General features: G+C 35.5%; 1 protein-coding gene across 2 annotated transcripts in view; it reads right to left on the minus strand.

Annotated features, from left to right (window-relative positions):
- Positions 1–267: 267 nt before the first annotated feature.
- Positions 268–19242, minus strand: part of NEBL (nebulette) — a 244932-nt gene continuing 225957 nt past the window's right edge. For both annotated transcript variants that reach the window (XM_056484449.1, XM_056484450.1), the window contains 2 exons: positions 9486–9601; positions 268–4949 (listed from right to left, as the gene is read on the minus strand). In XM_056484449.1, coding sequence (XP_056340424.1) covers positions 4773–4949; positions 9486–9601 — 293 coding nt within the window. In that variant the 3' untranslated portion in view covers positions 268–4772. The remainder of the gene's footprint in view (positions 4950–9485; positions 9602–19242) is intronic.

The following is a 19242-nucleotide window of genomic DNA, read 5'->3' on the forward strand; positions in this document are numbered from 1 at the left end:
TAAAGCAATATCCATCTTTGAGAACTTATACTAATGGGTATGGTGCTTTACAGAGTATTGTTTATGAATATAATACATACATAGTGCTGGGTTTAATATTTTATTTGAATGAAGTTTAATGTTATGCAAAATAAATTGTTATGTTACATCCACTGTGACATCAACTAAAATGTGAACTAGGTTGCATAGGTTAGTACTTTGGGCAGCATGATGTTGCTCTAGTCCACCAAAGCTTAAATATTCACAGTGTAGAGGAAGAAACAGGAATTAAAGCATTTCTACTAAAATATATTTTAATAGCTGGTGTTAACTTTCTGCATAACAAAAGCCAAATTAAGATGATACATCATATGATCCAAGAGTAAGTTCATCTGTCTTTTGAAAAACAATTGTTACCTTCATAACTGTATACCCCCAGTACAGTACAGTTTTGCAAAATAACTAAAACTTTACACACTTTAAAGCAAACATAAGCCAAACTGCACAGCGGTTCATTTTTGCTTTTTTATATCACACTGCAAAAACCAACAGCTGAGAGATTTTCCACATCATGCTAATCAATGTCAATACAGTCATTGCTGTCTTCCAATGGTCTAGCAATTTCTAACAGTAATATTAAATACACAATTGAAATGCTACAGTATAGCTTATTTTCCCCCCTAAAATAATAATAATTAAACAAATGTCAACAACAACTGGATTACAACTTAAGTACAATATGCAAATTCTATTTATCAGACACAAGAAGCATATGAAATTCCTTTGAATATACTGTTGTAGTGCAGGCAGTTTAGGAAATAGAGCTTTCAGGTTTTCTTTCCAAAGGAGAGATGGGGTTCCTATGGCATAAAGCTGGAGAAAATCACTAAAGCATTGCAAATGATTTAATCTTCTACAGCTCACTAGTACTTTGCATTTGCCAGCACATCAGTTTGGAGGACTTCTTTCAACAGCATCTTCTGTCTGTTTCAGTATATTATTTAAACATTTACTAACTAAAGCATATTCTATGTTTTAAATGGAGTATTAATCAACTTAATAAAAACATATGATTTTATACCCTGTACCACCTTCTGCCAAAGGCCTCTGTATTTGTCATTTCTTTTTCATCATACAAGATGACATGCAGTCACTGTACAATAAAACTAGAATTATTACCTTTCCCAAGTATTGGAGACCTTCAACATCCCCAAGAAACCCTTGGCAGGGACACATTTGTCAAAAACATAATCCATGGGAGGTGATTCTCTGTCAAATCCCAATCTGCTGAAGTAGTTTATTGTATGTCAAATGTAATCAAGAAAACCCTGTTTCATCAAGACTAAATGCTAATGTTCCATAATGAAAAATTGCAACTGCAGTACCTGTATGCAGCTTTGTTTAAAAAATGAAGATTAGCCAGGCAAGAAAGAGTAATGAAAAGCAAGGCACCCATTTGTTCTTGTATGTATGCATGAATATGCTCTGTGTTGTTTTCTACATTTATACTCATGTTAGCAAGAATTACAGCATTCTTTACAGAATTCTTTATTTCTAAAATGGGAACATGTGGACTTCCAACCTGAACTTTGGAACAGCTTGAGAAATTCAAGTCCTTAAAAGCCCTTTCCTTTCCCCAGAAAAATGTTGACTATAGGAAGAAAGAACAGTGAGGGGAACATGCTGTGCTAAAAATTAATATAAACTTTAAAGGTAACAAGACAGCATGTAGCATCTTTTCACCCCTATATCACACTGCATTTAACAGTCTCCAACATATGCTTTGAAAAATGTGTGCTGGCACAATGTAGTTTATGACTTACTCTCCCTGCCTTACAAATTTTAGTTCTTATTAAAAAAAAATTATAATTACATTATAATAATTTTGGGCCTTTAACTGCATTGCTTAGAAAAAAGCTGCAAAATTACACTAAAGTTTATTTTATATGAAAAAGCAGGAACCATTCCACATAAATTTCTAAGCATATATGACAAAAATTTGACTACAAGAATAAGTAACTTAAACCAGATCTTAATAATTCTGCTGACATACCATTCTCAAGAGAAATACAATTCATATGCTGTTTTGTTTTCTTGACCTTTTATTTTTTCCAAATTGCTCTAGCTGCTATGCCAGGCTAATGAATATTCAAAATTCATAAAGGAAATTTTATTTCTGTTGTTCAGTAGAACATAGCTCTCTAATGTCACCAAATGCTCATTTTCTGATTTACTTCTGTACATAAAATATTCAACACTGTAAGCTGTCTCCTCATTTAGGAAGAATGATTGTGTATTTATAGGTGTAGACTCTCTATTTTATAAGTTGCTAAAAATTGCAACTTGATGTCATACAGATTTCTCTGTATTTCTATTTTATTCATATTTGGTTAGCAAACTGACACCTTGTTTTTATTGTTGTCAGCATTACACAGCTAATAGGGCAGCACAGCAGCAAGTGACAGCCAACTGTGCCTCAGGCATCATCTGAAAAATTTGCCAGCCAGAAGATGAGATTCCTCTCCTCGCTGTTGATGGCCAGTGATGAAAACCAACACAGAGGCAAACTGCTTGTTTCAGAGCTTCCAGCTCAGCACACCACATCAGCCTTTAAAAAAGTCATTTGACTTGCTGATTTCATGTGGGTGTCACCAGTAATGCACAAGGCAAGAGCAGCTCCTTATGCAAAACTTGCAAGAATTTTAAGTCCCAGCAGTCAACTATACAAATTGCATATTTACAGTCATGGAATTCTGCTTTTAAAACACATTTTTTGAAGTTAGAGACTCCTGGACAGCTTTAGCCTTGAAATTAGGCTGCTGACAAGAAAGCACAGGTAATTCCAGAGTCATAGACTTTTTTTTTTTTTTTTTTAATGAAGTCATTCCATTCTGTTTGGCAGCTGGAATCATCCCTGTGCTAGCAAGAACCAAAATAAAATCGCATAAGCTTCCCAATTCTTTGGAAATTGTATGCAAAAACTGTATGCAAAAATAGAACTTGCAGGTATTTGCATTGACAGCTTTCAGTTTACATAACAAATCCATACTGCCTTCCTTATTTTTTTTTTTTAATAGTTATTGCAGAGTTGCCTACTATGTGAGATGAGAATTACAAAATTGTCTATAAGCTCTATATATAATTCCACTTTAAAAATTTTAGACATGAAAGCAAGCCAGTGCAGACCCAATATTCTGAGAGCTACTCCAAAGTTAACTTCCTTAGCACATGGCTGAATTCCACAAATTATTTTATCAGAAAAACGTTTTCTTCCTTACACATCTCTGCATCCACATTAATAATTTCTCACATGAATCTTTAACTCTTTTGCCTTCCACAATTTCTCTCTGTGAGGGAATGCAGCACCCAGTTAAAAACAAGTTGCCTGTGACCCAAACCTGCTGACAAAGTCCCTCTAACAGATCCAGTGTCACCAGCTGTTAGATCCTCTCCCAGCCTCACAGACTGACAGCTGGATCTCTCAGTTTTGGTGTAAGTTAACAGACACCAAATAGCACATGTGAAGGTTTGTCAGCAGAATATTTTTACTGTTTTCAACAGATGGCTAAACTGAAACATAATGGCATAGAGTACTTTGGATTAGTTAGTTTTCCCTTCGATGTCAGTTGAGAAAGATTAAATCACTAAAAGGAAACAGAATTCTTCTCCTTCATTAATCATTTGGCAAGTTTACAACCCACTGTTGGATCACCAAGAATTTGGGAGCAAACTGAAGCAACAGGCCACTGATCTGAAATGCACTAGAGGAACCAGAGCTCTCCTCCACTGCTCGATGGAGGCACAAGAGTTTCTGCAGCAGGGGAGGGACATCAGCTCATCAGCAAAGCAGCCATCAAGCAATAGCTGTGCTGGGAAAGGTGACTGCAGGCTTGTGACTGCATGGGGATATTTATTTACAGCACTACAGGTGAAGGCAAAGGAGCTAACATGAAGCACTGGTTGTACGTTGCCCTAATGACAGTTTCTATTTAAATGCTAAGTATTATTACAAGGAAACAGAAGAGTTGACAGGTTTTATATTTTAGATAGTTGTTGCAAGGAATCTTCTGCAGAAAAGATTCTGAAAAACCATGAATCCAGACCTGGGTCTAATTGATGGATTAGGATGGAAGCAAAGTTAATAGATTACTTGGAAATAAGAAAAAATGGCTAATCTGAGAATGTGGATATGCAAGAGTCAGGAATTTTTGCTGTCAAAATGGACATATTTACTGTAAGGCTGCTGGGCAGTAAGGGTTTTTATTGTTTGGGTTTTTTACTGGCATGTCACTTGTCTTTTTTTTAAATGACTGAATTGTCTACTCAACATATTAATTTTTATTAGTGAGCTAACTGCTTAAACATTAAATGTTTCCCTAATAATTTGAAGATGAGTTCAAACTCAGTGTGTTAACCTCCTGTGACTTCAGAGTGCCATAAGAAGTGAATCAATTTTATGGTTATAACATCTTTGAGGTGTAAGGAAAAGGCATTATCCCTTTACAGTTAATTGACCAAAGTCTTTATAGGATTGGCAGCACCAGGCTCCCATATATGTTTTTCATTTTGAGAGAGCACTATTATCAGCAATGCTGTTTTCAAATCTCTGAGCTTCTTGTGGATTATTTATTTTTTCTCTGGAGGACTCTAAAATGGGTTCTGAGTGAGAATGCAAACTGTTATAGCAGTGATAAAGTAATGATCATGAACTCTTAAAAGATTCTTCTGATTTTTTTCTAAAAGATTAGATTTTAAGTAAATTATAATAAAGCTCAAAGGACTAGAGACAAAAATTAGTTAACAAACTCAATATAATTTGCTGGAAGCATTCCTGTTTTCCCAGTTCTCTGAACAGTACCATACATCCAGCCATCATCTATTGGTTGCACATTGATGATATAATCACCATCCCTGAAGGAAACTTCATCTTCATCTTGAGCGCTGTAGTCATACATAGCTCTGTATGTTCTCTGTTGAAGGAAAGAACACAAGGCTGTAAAGTCTCAGGTCTAAACTTAACACTCCTTGATTCCTTCTCTTTGCACAAAGAAGAAGAGAAAGAAAAAAGGAGAGAGGGTGCAAAGCAGAGAGAGAAATCACAAGTCACCCGTTGAAAAAGAACACTATCCCTTCTATACCCTGTCAAATACACAGTGAATACAGGCCCTTGCTCTGAGTAGCAAAATAATTATTTTGTTAACTCACATTGTGTTATGGCTTCAAACAAACAGATTTCAAGCCATTCACCTCATATTGAAATACTCTAACTGTGGTTTCATTAATTCACTAGTAACAGTTCATTACATCCAGCCAGGCTAGCTCTGCTTCTGCTCCCTATTTGCATGATTCACCAACAGCTTCTCCTGTGCCTTCACTACAAAAAAGAAACATAGTCTTCATCCAGGCCATTAACTTTTCCATCTCACTGAATGTCCTTCATTTCATTAGGATTTTACCCAAATTAAGAATTATGAATGCATCATTATCTAAAGCAAAAACAAGATTTTTAAAAGTCTATAAAAATAATTTTCACGAACACTTCTATCTTCCTATACAGACAAAATTTAGCACATGAAGTCCCATCATTAGCTAAAATAAATTTCTCCACAACCCTGCCCACTATAAGACAAACTTTCAGCTTTTTTTCCTTATTTTTTCTAAATAATTTATTTTCACTAATAACCAATAAAAAGCCATTATTTACTGGAATTCAAAATGGATTTTCAAACTCAGGAAGAAAAGTCTCCCCTTATATCTTAGCAGCAGAATAAAACTAGCTCATTTTAAAATTCCCAAGAGTACTTTCTTTTCCTTACCCTGGCTCTTGACAGAAGTCAAAAACAGTTCAAGCATCACTGATAATATACAATTTCCCTTCCAGTAATTTTTGCTATGTCACCATATGTAGCTGAATTTTTCTGGTACAATTAATTTAAAGAGAAAAAAAGGTAAAATCAATGTGTGAGCCTAACACCACTATCTGAGCCTTTTAAAAGACAGCAAACTTCTCAGCTCAAGTAAACAGCTCTGAATTAGTATTAGTTCATATCATATATATGGGGGCTTGAGTGTTTTTAAGGAAACTATTTTTTAAAAAGGTGGAGATTGCTCCACATGGACTGAACAGGCCATTTGTCCCATGTTGGAAATGTGGAAAACTCTACAGGGCAACTCATTACTGTTCCTATGCTAGAAATATACATTTAATCTTGGGTCTACCTTTATCATTGGTAGTGCAAATTAAACAGGACAGAGAAATTAGCTATTGTTTAAACACTGGAGACCATTGGAGACCACCTTTCCTGACAAGTCTACCCTGAACTGCATTTGAGTCTTGTGCTGTATTACTGTCCTCTGCCATGCCTTGTGGTTTTGCTGACCTACAGACTGTGACCAAGAGCAGTTTTCAACCAGAGGTATGTGCTTTCCTAGTGGTTAAATAATAATTGCTTGGGTTCTATCATCACCAAAAATTCCTTAAATATTCATAAAGTAGACAACTATAGCCACCAAAAGACTCTCTGCCTTTCAGAATCTTATTTTTTCCAACTATTTCAACTGATCTCACTGCTGAGCCTTGAAACTAACTCCCAAAATATGCTATTACAACAAACTCAGCAGCAGTTATCCCTTTAAACAATTTATTTCAGAAGAGGGTCCATTTAAGAAAAATGGTAGCAAGTCTATATAGGGTACAAGGCAGTAAATGGATTTTGCCTAGAGCCATGCTTGTAGGTCTCCCTTAAATGGGAACAGATTTGTGAAGAGACTAAATGTTTTATTAAACTAATATAAAGCTGGAAAAGCAGAGAGGTTTAGCTCATTCAAAAGGATGCTCACTCTTCCTTAGAGCACCATGGCAAAGGACATGCTGTCTCCTGAAAGGCAGCTTGACTGCATCATTGTGGAGCACAGTTGTGAAGACAAACCCGCAATCTCTAACTTTAAAAGAATTTATTAGGGCCCTAAATGATGCTGAGAAACCCAAATTTATGGCCTTAACACCTAATTAGGTGCTAAATGGCTGTCAGGAGAAATCATCTTAATAATCCTGTTAGCATTTAATGCCCAATTATCACTGCAGAGTGTAGTCTGGGCTATATAATCTAGAATTACAATGCCTAAAGGACTCAAAGCAGGGATTTTTTAAATGCATTTCAGTGAATTATTCCTCTGTCAGTAGTGAGTTTAGAGGGTAGTAAGTTACAAGCGGGTGTAAATTTGGAGTTCTGTGATAGAGTCCAAACTCACTTATCTCCTGCCTCCACAAAGGTCTGTCTCACACCCACTGCTGAAAGTCTTGTCCATATGAAGAACTGAAATCCAGCTACTATGTTCTCAGCTCCCCAGCCAGTTCTGGGTTCACAGGTGTGTATTTCCACCTCACCCCTAATTCATACCTGTTCTGTGGAGGGCTCCTTGCAAGGAGCAGCAGTTGTTGCAGCGTCCACACAGCAGCTACCAAGGAAAGCCAGCCTGCAGCACAGGTTTTATTCTCCTACCACTCTTGGGTATCAGTGTGTGAACACCCCACTATTTTCCAAAGAGGAAAATAACTTTCAGAGCTCCCTGTTATAAGACAATTTAATTCTCCCCATCATGCAGAATTGCTCACAGAAAGCAAGGAAAAGTTAAGAATAAGAAAATAATACAATTTATCTAGGGAAAAAGAACTATCTAAAGATTGTGTTAGGAGTCCTTGATTTCCTCTCTCTGGAAATGCTTGGGGTTTATTTTCTAAAGGGAAGTCCACTCAGTTTTTAACAACAGCAAAATCAGTTTAAATCATGATATTTGCTGTTTTCATTTTTTTTCCCATGACAAAATATTATCACTTATATGGATGTCAAGTGAAAACAGTTTCACAACAGGGAAAAGAAATCTGTTGAAATAAAGTCAATCTTACTTTTAAAACCCTTTAACATCACTCCCTTCCTTTTCCTATTGCCTTCACATTCCCAGTTCTGGAAGAAGAGGCAAATGATGATTGTCAAGATGACTGAAATGAGGCAGTTTCAGCAGCCTGACAGGTAAGTCACTGGGACACAGAGGTATCAGGAAATAGTATTCATCTCTGCCTGCAGAGCTGCAAAGCCTGGGAAGTGCATTTGGAGATTTGCAGGCATCTTCATTTTCTGTCTGCTGGATTTGAGGGCTGTTTGCTGTGCTCCCCAATGACTAGCAAATCTGCTGGCAAAGCCCAGGCTTCCAGGTCTCCCAGATTTTGGATTTTGTCTCTTTTGGAAAGCAGCCAGCTCTCAAAATGCCTTGGAAATTAATGGTTGATTCCACTATCAGCTGTCTCACAGCTGTCTTGCAGGTGTCCAAAGAGTTTCTCAGGTTATTGACTCACTCAATGATGCAGGTATCTGGATCCCTGGCTTTGCAGCAAGTTAGCCCCCTCAGCCCCAGACAGCTGAGAATCTGGCAAGCCTGAATATACTCACACCACACAGAAAGTCATGACCTTTACAATATAAAATGTCATGGAGTTTCAGTTTTACAAAAAAATACAAGTTCTATCTGATCTTGAAAACAGTTATTTTTCAGCTCAGCAAGCTCTAAGTTTGGTTCATAATTAAATATTTATTCATCTCTAAAAAAGGTCACAGAGGTAATAAATATACATCTATTCAAAATAGTTTAAAATTCAAAATGACAATATTTTTAAGGTAAAAGGGTGGCTGGATCTAAACTAGGAAATCTCTAGGCAGTGATATGATTTAAAAAGTGTGATAACCATTAAAGCTGAAATTCTATATAGGGAGTTTAAAAAAAAGCTTAATTTCCTAAAAATCCAGCTGAGTACCATTCAGCTCTCCTTCCATGACCAGTTACTTTGAAAATGAAATATTCCCTGCAGCCTTACATTCTCATCCACCACAGTTAGAACTTCATGAGGTGGCCATGGTTTCATGATAAAGCTTCTCAGTTGCCCACCAGTGTAACTCAGTTTGGGTCACACATGGTCAGTGCACAACTTTTGTGTGGAATTAGAAATGGCACAGCAACCTGGAGTCTGAACTTGCTCTGTACAAGCAGAAGTAACACAGGTAGGCACAATGCCTGCTAGCACAAAATCAGCAAGTCAAAAAAATTGAAACTAATTTAAACCAACAGGGGGATCTTAAGAGATCACTGGTTTTCATCCAGTGCTAGGAGCATGAATTCATCACAGAGCATAACATCAAAATTCAGCCTGTGAAACACAGTCCAAGCATCTATTTGTTTCAAGCAGGTAAAGAATTCAGTTATTTCTCTGCTCTCTGAATATCATACCTTTTTTTTTTTAAATGTATTTTGATATGAAAAAAGTTCTTGCCACTGCCCATAGTCACTTAAATCTTTTTTATACATGAGGACTACCAGTTACATTTATGATAAAGACAGTCAAATTAGGTCAACTATAGAACTCTAAGGCTTCAATTCAGTCATATTTAAGAGATTTCACAATAGCTGATGGTGGTGCTTACAAAACAAAATTCTCCTTTAAATTCAATACTCACCAGACTTGCTGAATGAGGCTGTGAATGCATGGACCTCATGGATGACATACTGGTCTGGTGCATGTATCCATATCCTTGAGTCTGGCTTTGTTGATATGCCCCAGGGAGAACAGGGGCTGCATTGAAAAAATACACACACATTAATTAACATTTTAAAACTGTCCTTATCTAACAATGTATAGAAACTGTAGACTATTTGCACTGTTGATAATAATTCCTCCATACAAAACAGTTCAGACTCATTTCCATAACGAACATAAGGCTTTTTAAAGGTTGATTTACACACAAATGTAGCCAAAGCTATAGCAGTATATCCACAAACATGGTTAGTTGGAAGGAAAAATTTAATGTACCATTAGAAGTTCAATCACTAAAAGGTTTAGGAAAGCATGAGACACCACTAACTCAATTTTGGTACTGAGATAGCTGAAGCACTACATATATGTCCCATAAGCTGCCATCTTTAAGGTACAAATGATGAAAAAAAAAGCTAATACAGTTTTCAAATGGCTCACTAGAAATTCACTGTAATTAATTCTTAACTCATTCCAAACTTATTGAGCTTAATTCTTGTTTATTGGGCTATGAACAAAGAAAGATTGTGATTCACAGGAAGAGGCAGAAATTTTAAAAAGTGAGCCTACAGTCAAGTTTTTTAGTTTATTTTGATTCCATCAACATTTTTAGTCCAACACATAGAGATCAATTCTACTTATATATTTCAAAGTCCACTTTATTCAGTATTTTCCACTTACCATATAATTCCTCTATTTCCTTAATACATATTTTATTCACATTTTAACAATTCTGTATGCTAATCAATAACATATTAACTTCTATTGTACCAAGAGCTGCTGAAACCATTAATAAAATCAACAGGGATCTCTAACTCTACTGATTACTAGAAAAGTATTCACAAACATCCCACATCTGCCCAAGCATCTTACTCTGGCAACACACTGAAATAAAATGTGTTAAAAACATGGTTGATAAAAAACTGTGAGAAATAAGCCCAGCATAAGTGACTACTATCCTATCAAGGCCAAAAAGTATTTTAAAAGCAAAATTGAAAATACTGAAGTGGTTTTCAAAATAAAAATATTAAACTTTAGTCACCACATATTTGTGCAAATTTTACCATACTCACAATCTCTGAGAATAAAGATTTCTGGAGTTATGGAGGTTATTAGCCCATCTCCACTGTTATTTGCCAGAATTTTACTAGCTCAATGGGGAATTCATTTAGCTACACTGAAAAACAAATGTGTTTCTGCTGATACTTTTCAAGTGGTCTATTTAGCTGACAGTGTACCTCCTCTTCCAAAAGCTGTCTTTTGGTTAAAGGAGATGGAGCTTATGCAGCACATGATTAAAAACTCTTCAAACATGAGTCACTCAGCAGCCCAGCACTTCCTGGGATAGATCTCTTGAGCTTGTTGAGAAGTAAGAACTCCTTCTGCAGCAGCTATCACACATAGATTCAAGAAGGAGCAAATCTAATGTAAGATTTAATGGGATTCCCAATGTGTGAAAGGATCCAGGACTTGTAAAATTAAAAAATACATGTGAAAAGCAGGAAAACCCATTAAAAATATATATTTTTGATAAGTATTCATATTTGTGCAAATATTGCTCCATAATTCTCTGCTTCTTGTGTTGCCAGGACAAGAAATGCATGTGACAAAAAGGGATTACTGAGACAATTTTTGCCCAATTATTTCAGAAAGAAAAGTCAAGCTTGTGCTTTCAGCAAGTTGTTTTACCAATCCTGCCTCTCCAGCTAACTTCCATTTAGTTTTAGTTAGCATATTCAAATGCACTAAGTGTGTAATTACAATTTGGGATGCAACACTTTGCTCTACTATACTTGTAAAGATAACTAATGCTATATATTAACTAGGGCTTTTCTGATTTAGAAAACATGCTTAAACTATTGTAATGAATAGATTGTTTTGTTAAATGAGGGAAATTATAGTGATATGCAGTCAGATGCAACATTGGAACACGATGAATAATGGATGTTTTAGAAGGGCCAAGTTCATTCTAATGACATATAAGTAGAAAGACATTTTAAAGCAGTTCAATCATCAGAGAATTGCCTCTCATTAAGATGTTCACAGGATTATCATGCATTAAGTGAATAGTCCTAAGTAGTTCATCAAATAATTTATGTTTCAATGTTGTTACAAGCTATTTCCACATGAGCAGATGTGGCCCTTCATGAGAAAATAGAAAAAAACATAATTTAATGAAAGGTTCTGCCATCAAGCTGGAATGAATACATTTTGTCTAATTCACCACCAGCATGAATGTAGCCAGTTTGTCAAAGCCAACAAAGTCTCACCTCCTCACACCAGCAGCAAATTACTTCTATGTATTGAAAACTAAGCACAGCTTGAACTTCTTAACTTGGCAGGAGCATCTCCAGCCAGCACTGGTAGGAACCTTCTCTTCTGGATTCCTTCTCCCCAAAAGAGATCTTTCTCATTTCCTATCAATCATCCCTTCTCAGCATAAGGCAGCAAGCCCATGGATGGTCAGCTTCATTGTAACCTCCAAGTCAACTGGCATGTTTTGGGGAGGATAGCCCTCAGCTCCTGCCTCTGTGACAAGTGACAGCTGCAGGTCTCAAATTTGCTTTATTACTCTTTACCAATCAGTCTTTCACAAGCTGACAGAATTCTGTCAAACTGCCTCAACAAAACTGTTTGCTACTTTACCTGCATTGATGGAAAATATAGCTCCACAAAATTTCTTCCAAAGCATGAGAAATTTTGGGAAGTGACAAAAATTGTAGTATTAGAAAAAGACTTTATACAAACAAAAATAAGAATTAGCTTTGCTAATTATATTCTTATTAAGGTATCATATATGTGAGCATAAATATCAGCAGATACTAGTGTTGAAGACACTTGATTGAATAATTCCATGTGGGCTGGGGTTATTTTCCATTAAAAGAATACTATAGTATTCTGCAAAAAACTTCAATCATTATTTTCTAAAACTTTTAACAAAAAATACTGAAGAAACTTTCAGATGGTTTTCTATTTGGAAGACTATTTGGGAATCATATAAATAAGAGGAATAGTGAAGAGACAATGTCTGAGCTGTGTTTCTGGTGACACAGATATAATTCAAGGTGAGATTAAATGACACAGAGGAAGATTTCGACTTTTTTTCATCATCATCACACATAGTTAACTGCAATCTTTTGGCTCAGTCTGAAGTATAAAGTTCTATAACATCAATTGCAGCAACAGCAAAAGCAATGGTTTTAGCTAACCTAAGGGAACAATAAAATACAGTGGTGGACCATGAAATTCATTTTACTGAAGCCAGATTTATTGGTGATGGAGCTGAGGGCTGACCATTGCTCCCAAAAGTACAGGTGGATTTTTTTCTTGCAGAAAAAAAGACTTTACCAGATGCATTCTGATTTATCAAAACTTACTTTTTTTTTTTTTTTATTATTATTATTTTCTTGTCTCACTTACCAAAAAAGCCAGATATTCATTTTAAATTATCAACTTGAAGAAATTTATCATGTGTCTCTTACTATATTCTTATATGCTTCCCCAGAGAAAAGAGCAAGAAAAATGAATGAACATTATATAAGACAAACAGGGAGGAAGCCTGCAAATAAAAAGAAGCAGCTGAAAGAATGATAGCAAGTATCAACTTGCTGCTGCAGATAATGGGGTCTGCAGAGTGAGTCCTGTAGAACTGGGAAAGAAAAAGGTCAAACTGTGGAAACAGGAAAGGAATCCTTGAGAGGATTGTATAACTATGAGCTTAAAAAGAAATAATATGCTAAAAAGAAAAATCAGCTAAAAGTTAGGTTCTGAGATACATTTTATCAACACCATACTTAAATTCTCCCATTCTCTAGTACAGCAGAACCTTGATAATCCACGGTAAAACAATATATCCTCAGTGGTAAGTACTGCACTTTTTGCCATTTACTGCAAAACATGCCAATTACTGAACCACATGTAAAATAACCACTCCATTTACTCTCACACACATCATACACTTTTAAGGATTCAATAGAATCCTTCCTATTCTGATAATATGTCAATTCACAGTTTGACTCCTAAGACCTCATACAAGCCACAGAAAATATTGCAACATTCTTTAATCATTAACTGTGACTGCTGTGTGAAAGCTGGTGGATAATAACAACTTTAATAATAATAATAATAATAATAATAATAATAATAATAATAATAATAATAATAATAATACCTTTTAAAGCCTTCTCCAGAAAGTGTTAAAGAGGTTACTTTGATTCAAAACTCTGGCAAGGTAATTTTTTTTGTTGATGTTTTCTATCAATTTCCCCAGATATTTGCTGCTGCACACCATCAGTGAAATATTTAAATTTAATGGTTTTTTTGAGGAAGTCTCTAGAAATAATATAGTCTGTCCTCATTTAAAATCAGGGCCAAATTTTCAGTTAGGTTTGGTTTCTTCAGGCCTTGTCCTGTCAATTTTTATTTTGGGATGCAGATTTTAATGCATCTCTTTGAGCAACCACAAACCCTCTAAATTCTCCTCTTTATTTCCCATGCTCTTGAGATGAACTCAGCCCAGTACTGCATTAATCATACAAGCAACTAGAGAAACTGTTTTAAGGAGAGATTTGAGGGAGGCTAACACATAAATTCTGCAGAAGTTCACATCCTGCCCAAGCATAAACAGCAGGATAAATTGAACATAATTGTTGTTAGGCAAGAATTTAATAAGAGATTTAAAGAAGGCCCATATCACAGGCTAATCAGAAACAAGAATCTTGACACTTTGGCCACAAGTAAGGCAAGTTAAGTGTGATGAGGGTACAGTGTTAAAGAGGCATAAAGAGCAGAAAAGTAACTTGACTGCTCAGCTATTTGCAAACTTATTGCATCCTAGGTCTCCATAATTAAGTCATAGTGGAAGTTTAGAGAATAGTAAACCTAATGAAGCCAGCAAGAGCCGTTTACTTGACTGTAAAAACAAGTATGAGAGAACTTAAAATACTTTCATGAGTATGCAAGGATTGCCCAAAGAGGTTGATATGAGGTACAGAACTCTGCAGCAACCCCATGGTACTGAGAAAGGAGATGGTCTCTAAAGAATACACTAAAAAATAAGTCACTGATGTAGAGAAAACAAACAGAAAAGTACAGGAATGTTAGGCAGATACAAAACTACAAAAAACCTCAGTAATAATGTTGCAGTCCAGAACTGATTGTAAAGAATTCTCCTGTCCCCAAATGGGAGGAAATTTTAAAACAAAATCCCAAAAGTTCATGCAAAAAGAAATGTTAAAAATTGGGTAAATTAACTTTTTTTTTTTTTTTTTTTTTTTTTTTTTTTGCCAATCATAACAAAATATCTACAATTTTCAATCATTATTACAGTTTTTGTGGCTCTTCAAAATTAAATACATTTCCAAACAAAGCTGGATTCTTTGTTTTAAAAATGTCAAGGTTTAACCTTAAAAATCTCAAACTGAAAAATAAGGTTCTTTTGCCATTAAGACATCAGTCACATATAACCCATTTCCTAAAGGAAGTTTAAAAGCTTCCTTTTTAAACTACTATCTTCTGATGGACATTGAAAAATTCCCAGCCATTTAAAAAGTTGCATTGCTCAGCATTAACTTTTCAAATAAGTTAGAAAATTAAAAAATACACTTTAAAACTCTTATCTATTACACAGGGTTTTTTTCTAATCAGAAAGAGTAGCACAGCACAGTCAAATTTACTGGGAATAGTTCAGACTTTGTAATCAATATAAAAAGCACTAACCTGAAGACTGGAGATGGTGAGACCTGATACAGAAAAATGCTGTTTTTAGAACAGCAGAAAACACCATGGTAAGACATCTTGGCATTTTTTCTTGTAAAAGTAACTTTTTCTTCATTTCTTTCATTTTTTTTCCCCTCTTTTCCTTGCCTTTGCTGGTCAGCCTGCTGTCATGGATGTCTGAGCTACCAGGCTGGCTGCTCTCAGTTGTTCTGTCAGAAGCAGCAGTTTGTCTGCATGCTATCCATTACAGGAGTCAGTAATAGTTAGTAAATTGGAATATCAAACCCAGATATAATTAGGTTGTTGAAGTGTCAACCTGAAAGTATGGCCTAATTCACAGAGGGTGTTAATAAATATCTGCCATGCTCACTGACCTCATTAGAATTGAAGCTCTGAACTACTTGGATTCAGTGGCAAATGCAGAATGTTAGAGCTTAGGAAGTTTCCATAACCTAAATTCTAAAGATACAAGAAATAAACTGTGCAATCTTCAAATACTTCAAAAAATTATGGAGAGGAGGCCAACAAAATTACTCATCTTTTAAATTAAAAAATTAAATTTAAATCTGTTTAAAATACCATTAATTATTCATGATGCAAAAAATCAAAATGTCTCTACTCTCATGACTACTTACTGACATACTACAGTTTATAAAACAATGCATTTTAAACTAAACTTCATTAGTGTCACAATGAGATAAAGATTGCTTAAAGAATCATGATTTTAGAACACCCTTTTATCAGCCAGCAATAATTAAGACTAGCTATATTGTATCCACCATGTAAGCTGATGTAGATTATTATGGGAAATGCAGAATCATGCAATTATAACTCTTGAAAGCAATTTCAACATAAGCAATTAAACTTTGATTTAGAGTGAAATTGCTTCAGAAGATCTCACATAGCTGTTGAGGATATGTCAGAGAAAACAGACATTTTGAAAAGAACAACAAAAAGAATGTAAAGTATGCTCATGTGACACTGGGATCCTGTGTTTTATTTGAGGTTTCATTTTAGGCCAGGACTATCTCATATTTCCAAGGTTCCTGATTTGTATGAACACTAATAATAGTTACATTGGTCTTTGTTTTATAAGTCCATCATAAATCCAATAGCAGATGAAGTGGGAATTTGATAAATACTAGCTAGGACAGTGGAAGAACAGTTGGCAAACTGTCTCTCTAGTTCATCATGGTCTATGTGTCTGGTGATTCAGACCTTAATTCTTCACATTCTGAGGAATGGTGGATCCATCAATTCCATTATATTATTTTTCATGGTAAATTATTTTCCAAGGTCCATTCTGGCATCTCTGAGGGTTCTAAATCTCAGTATTTCAAAAGTCAGTCTCTCATGAACAATTATTTCCTTAAAAAGAAAAGGAGTATGGCTTTCATTTCTCTTCACAGTAGCTGCAAAACAGCAATATATTTAAGAAAAGCCCAGGCTAGCACAGTCTTCAGAAGTCTTGTCTTCAAGTGATATTATCAAATATCACAGTCTAGAGAAAAATGAAAGGAAATCAGGATGTCCTATTTTTTACAGTCAACAGAACATCCATCCTCATCATTAAAAGACAATAACATGGAATATTTTGGCCAGAAAGTGGTTGTGGATACTGCTTGGAGCATCACTTTTATTGAGGTACAGCAACTGGAGAATACTGAGTAATAGCTCAAAAGCTTTTGTGATCATTAACACATTACTGTCATAGTAAAGCATCACAGAGTTGTAAAGTATTAACTCCACATAGTTTGGTGCTCTGGCAACAGAGAGGGAAAGAAGCCAAATCTCAAACAACCCAGAGAGTCCCTGCCTGTGTCTGACTCCAGCAGTGAGGTGGTAAGTGGCAGCCTCATAGCTTGCAAAAAGCAAAATCCAGTCCTGTTCTGGCACAACAGACAATTTTAATGTTCTGAAAATGACATCAGCTTCCCCAGACTGCTTTTGGAATGGCCATTTTGGGCTGCTAGACCATAAACACTCATAAGAATTGATTTGGTAGATGTAATTCCATAGTAGCCCCTTCAAAAAAAAAAAAAAATAAAAAAGCTTTTTCAAATTAGAGGTGTTTATTATAAAATAGGGTATTAAATGATCTCCCAGGAAATGCAGTAAAATATTTCAAAGCATTCAGTAAAATATCTCAAAGCATTATCAGCCTTTAAAAATATAGGAAAAGTCTGTTTGTAGTGTTTATTCATATTCATGTTTTTGTCAGTTTTGTGAAAAAACAGAGTAAAATGAAACTGAACAAAATACAAAATTACAATTTAGAATGAATTATATTAACTATTATCTTCATTCAACTTCTTTGAACAGTTGTTTTGGGGATTTTAAAAATTGTATGAATTCTATATCTCACATTTAGGACTTTATGGCCAGCTACAACCATCTACTTCACTTAAAATTTATTTCACCTAAAATACAAACAATTTATCCCCCTTCCAGATTCCACTGATGAATTTTTACTACAGCACTATAAAAGAAAAAACTGCTTAAACTATTTGGCTTCTAACCCTAAAACTGAAGTCCTATTTATTCCAGGTTTTGAATCCAAAAGTGTAATTTTGGGGTTATTATGATGAACACAGAATATTCTAAACCAGTTAAATGTACTGACAAAAAATTCTGGTTTGATATTTAACTACAAAAACTTTTCTAGATGTTTAATTCACTCAATTTCTTTACAAATGCAAATTAAATGGATTAAATACTTTATTGCAACCTGAGAAAAAAAGAATTGCTAACAGAGACAGTATAGATTATATTGTGTCATAGGAATTGTTCTAGCAGTGCTATTATAAAAGATTCTTTAATTCAGACACCACTACTAATATTAGTTTGGCATTTTTTTCAGTGGTAGCCCACAGTGTTCAGCCTGTGTGTCTATTAGCAGCTGCTATGCCCCAATACTCACACACACTCCTCCTTCTGAGCCTGGCACACAACCAAATCACAGCATCCTGCTCAGAATATGAACTGCAGCCAGGATTTGGAGTTACAAACAAACCTCACTGACACCTGACTTTTATGCCTGATGTTCTACCTAAGTTGCAGCATGTCTCAGCTGAGACAACAATACAATCTGCCTCTTCTCTCTTCTCACACCAAACCACATTGTTTTATTTATAAAGGCACAAAATGTCTTAAAGCCAGCCCAAGGCATCCTCAGTCCTAGTGAGGCCATGGTGTACCACAGGAAGCTGCAATTCCTTCTTAAACTGTGAAGAGGCACAGCTTTGCTCTAGGCTTCCTCACAAAAGGAAAGACTTAGTAAAATGAGGTAAATTAACATGTTACATTACCCACATGCCTAAAGTTATAATTCAAATTCTCTGACATTTACTGAACTGGTGTCCTTGTGCATTAGAGAGAAGCCTGCAAGTTCTTATCACAGAAGTTGTGCTTTGATTTCTGTGCATTGATTTATTTGCAATCTGAACAATGATGGAAGGATAGCATTAACCAGGATCATGTATGTCACTGCACACAATTTTACTAATTATATTTATTGTCTACTGGATATAAAATTCTCTGAAGTGTATCAAAAGCTGCTCTAGGGGACCACATTGAACAACTGAAACAACTCCTTGCCAAGGGAGCCATTAACACTCCCAACTGCTGAGTCACATGGGAACTTCCTTCCCACTTTCTGCTCACCAAGTGTTGAATGGAAAAAGGAACATCAGACTCAGACAGCTGGCAGAACAAACAGAGGATCCCCTGAACTGCTGCTACACTAGAGAAATTAAAAATGGGGTCTCTTCTGGATTCTCCTCCACCTGGATGTGTGAGGATTGTCTTTGGATGCTGCCAGATGCCAAGAGTGCAGGAGAGAAGCATGGGAATCAGAGACAAGCATAAGGAATCTAAGCAAAAATATTTTGGAAGTATGAAATGTAAAGCTCTCCCTGGAACATTAACTCATCCTCAGTGAACACACACTGAATGAAAATGTGCTT

The sequence above is a fragment of the Oenanthe melanoleuca genome, chromosome 2 (assembly GCF_029582105.1).
Source record: "Oenanthe melanoleuca isolate GR-GAL-2019-014 chromosome 2, OMel1.0, whole genome shotgun sequence".
In the NCBI taxonomy this organism is placed as follows: Eukaryota; Metazoa; Chordata; class Aves; order Passeriformes; family Muscicapidae; genus Oenanthe; species Oenanthe melanoleuca.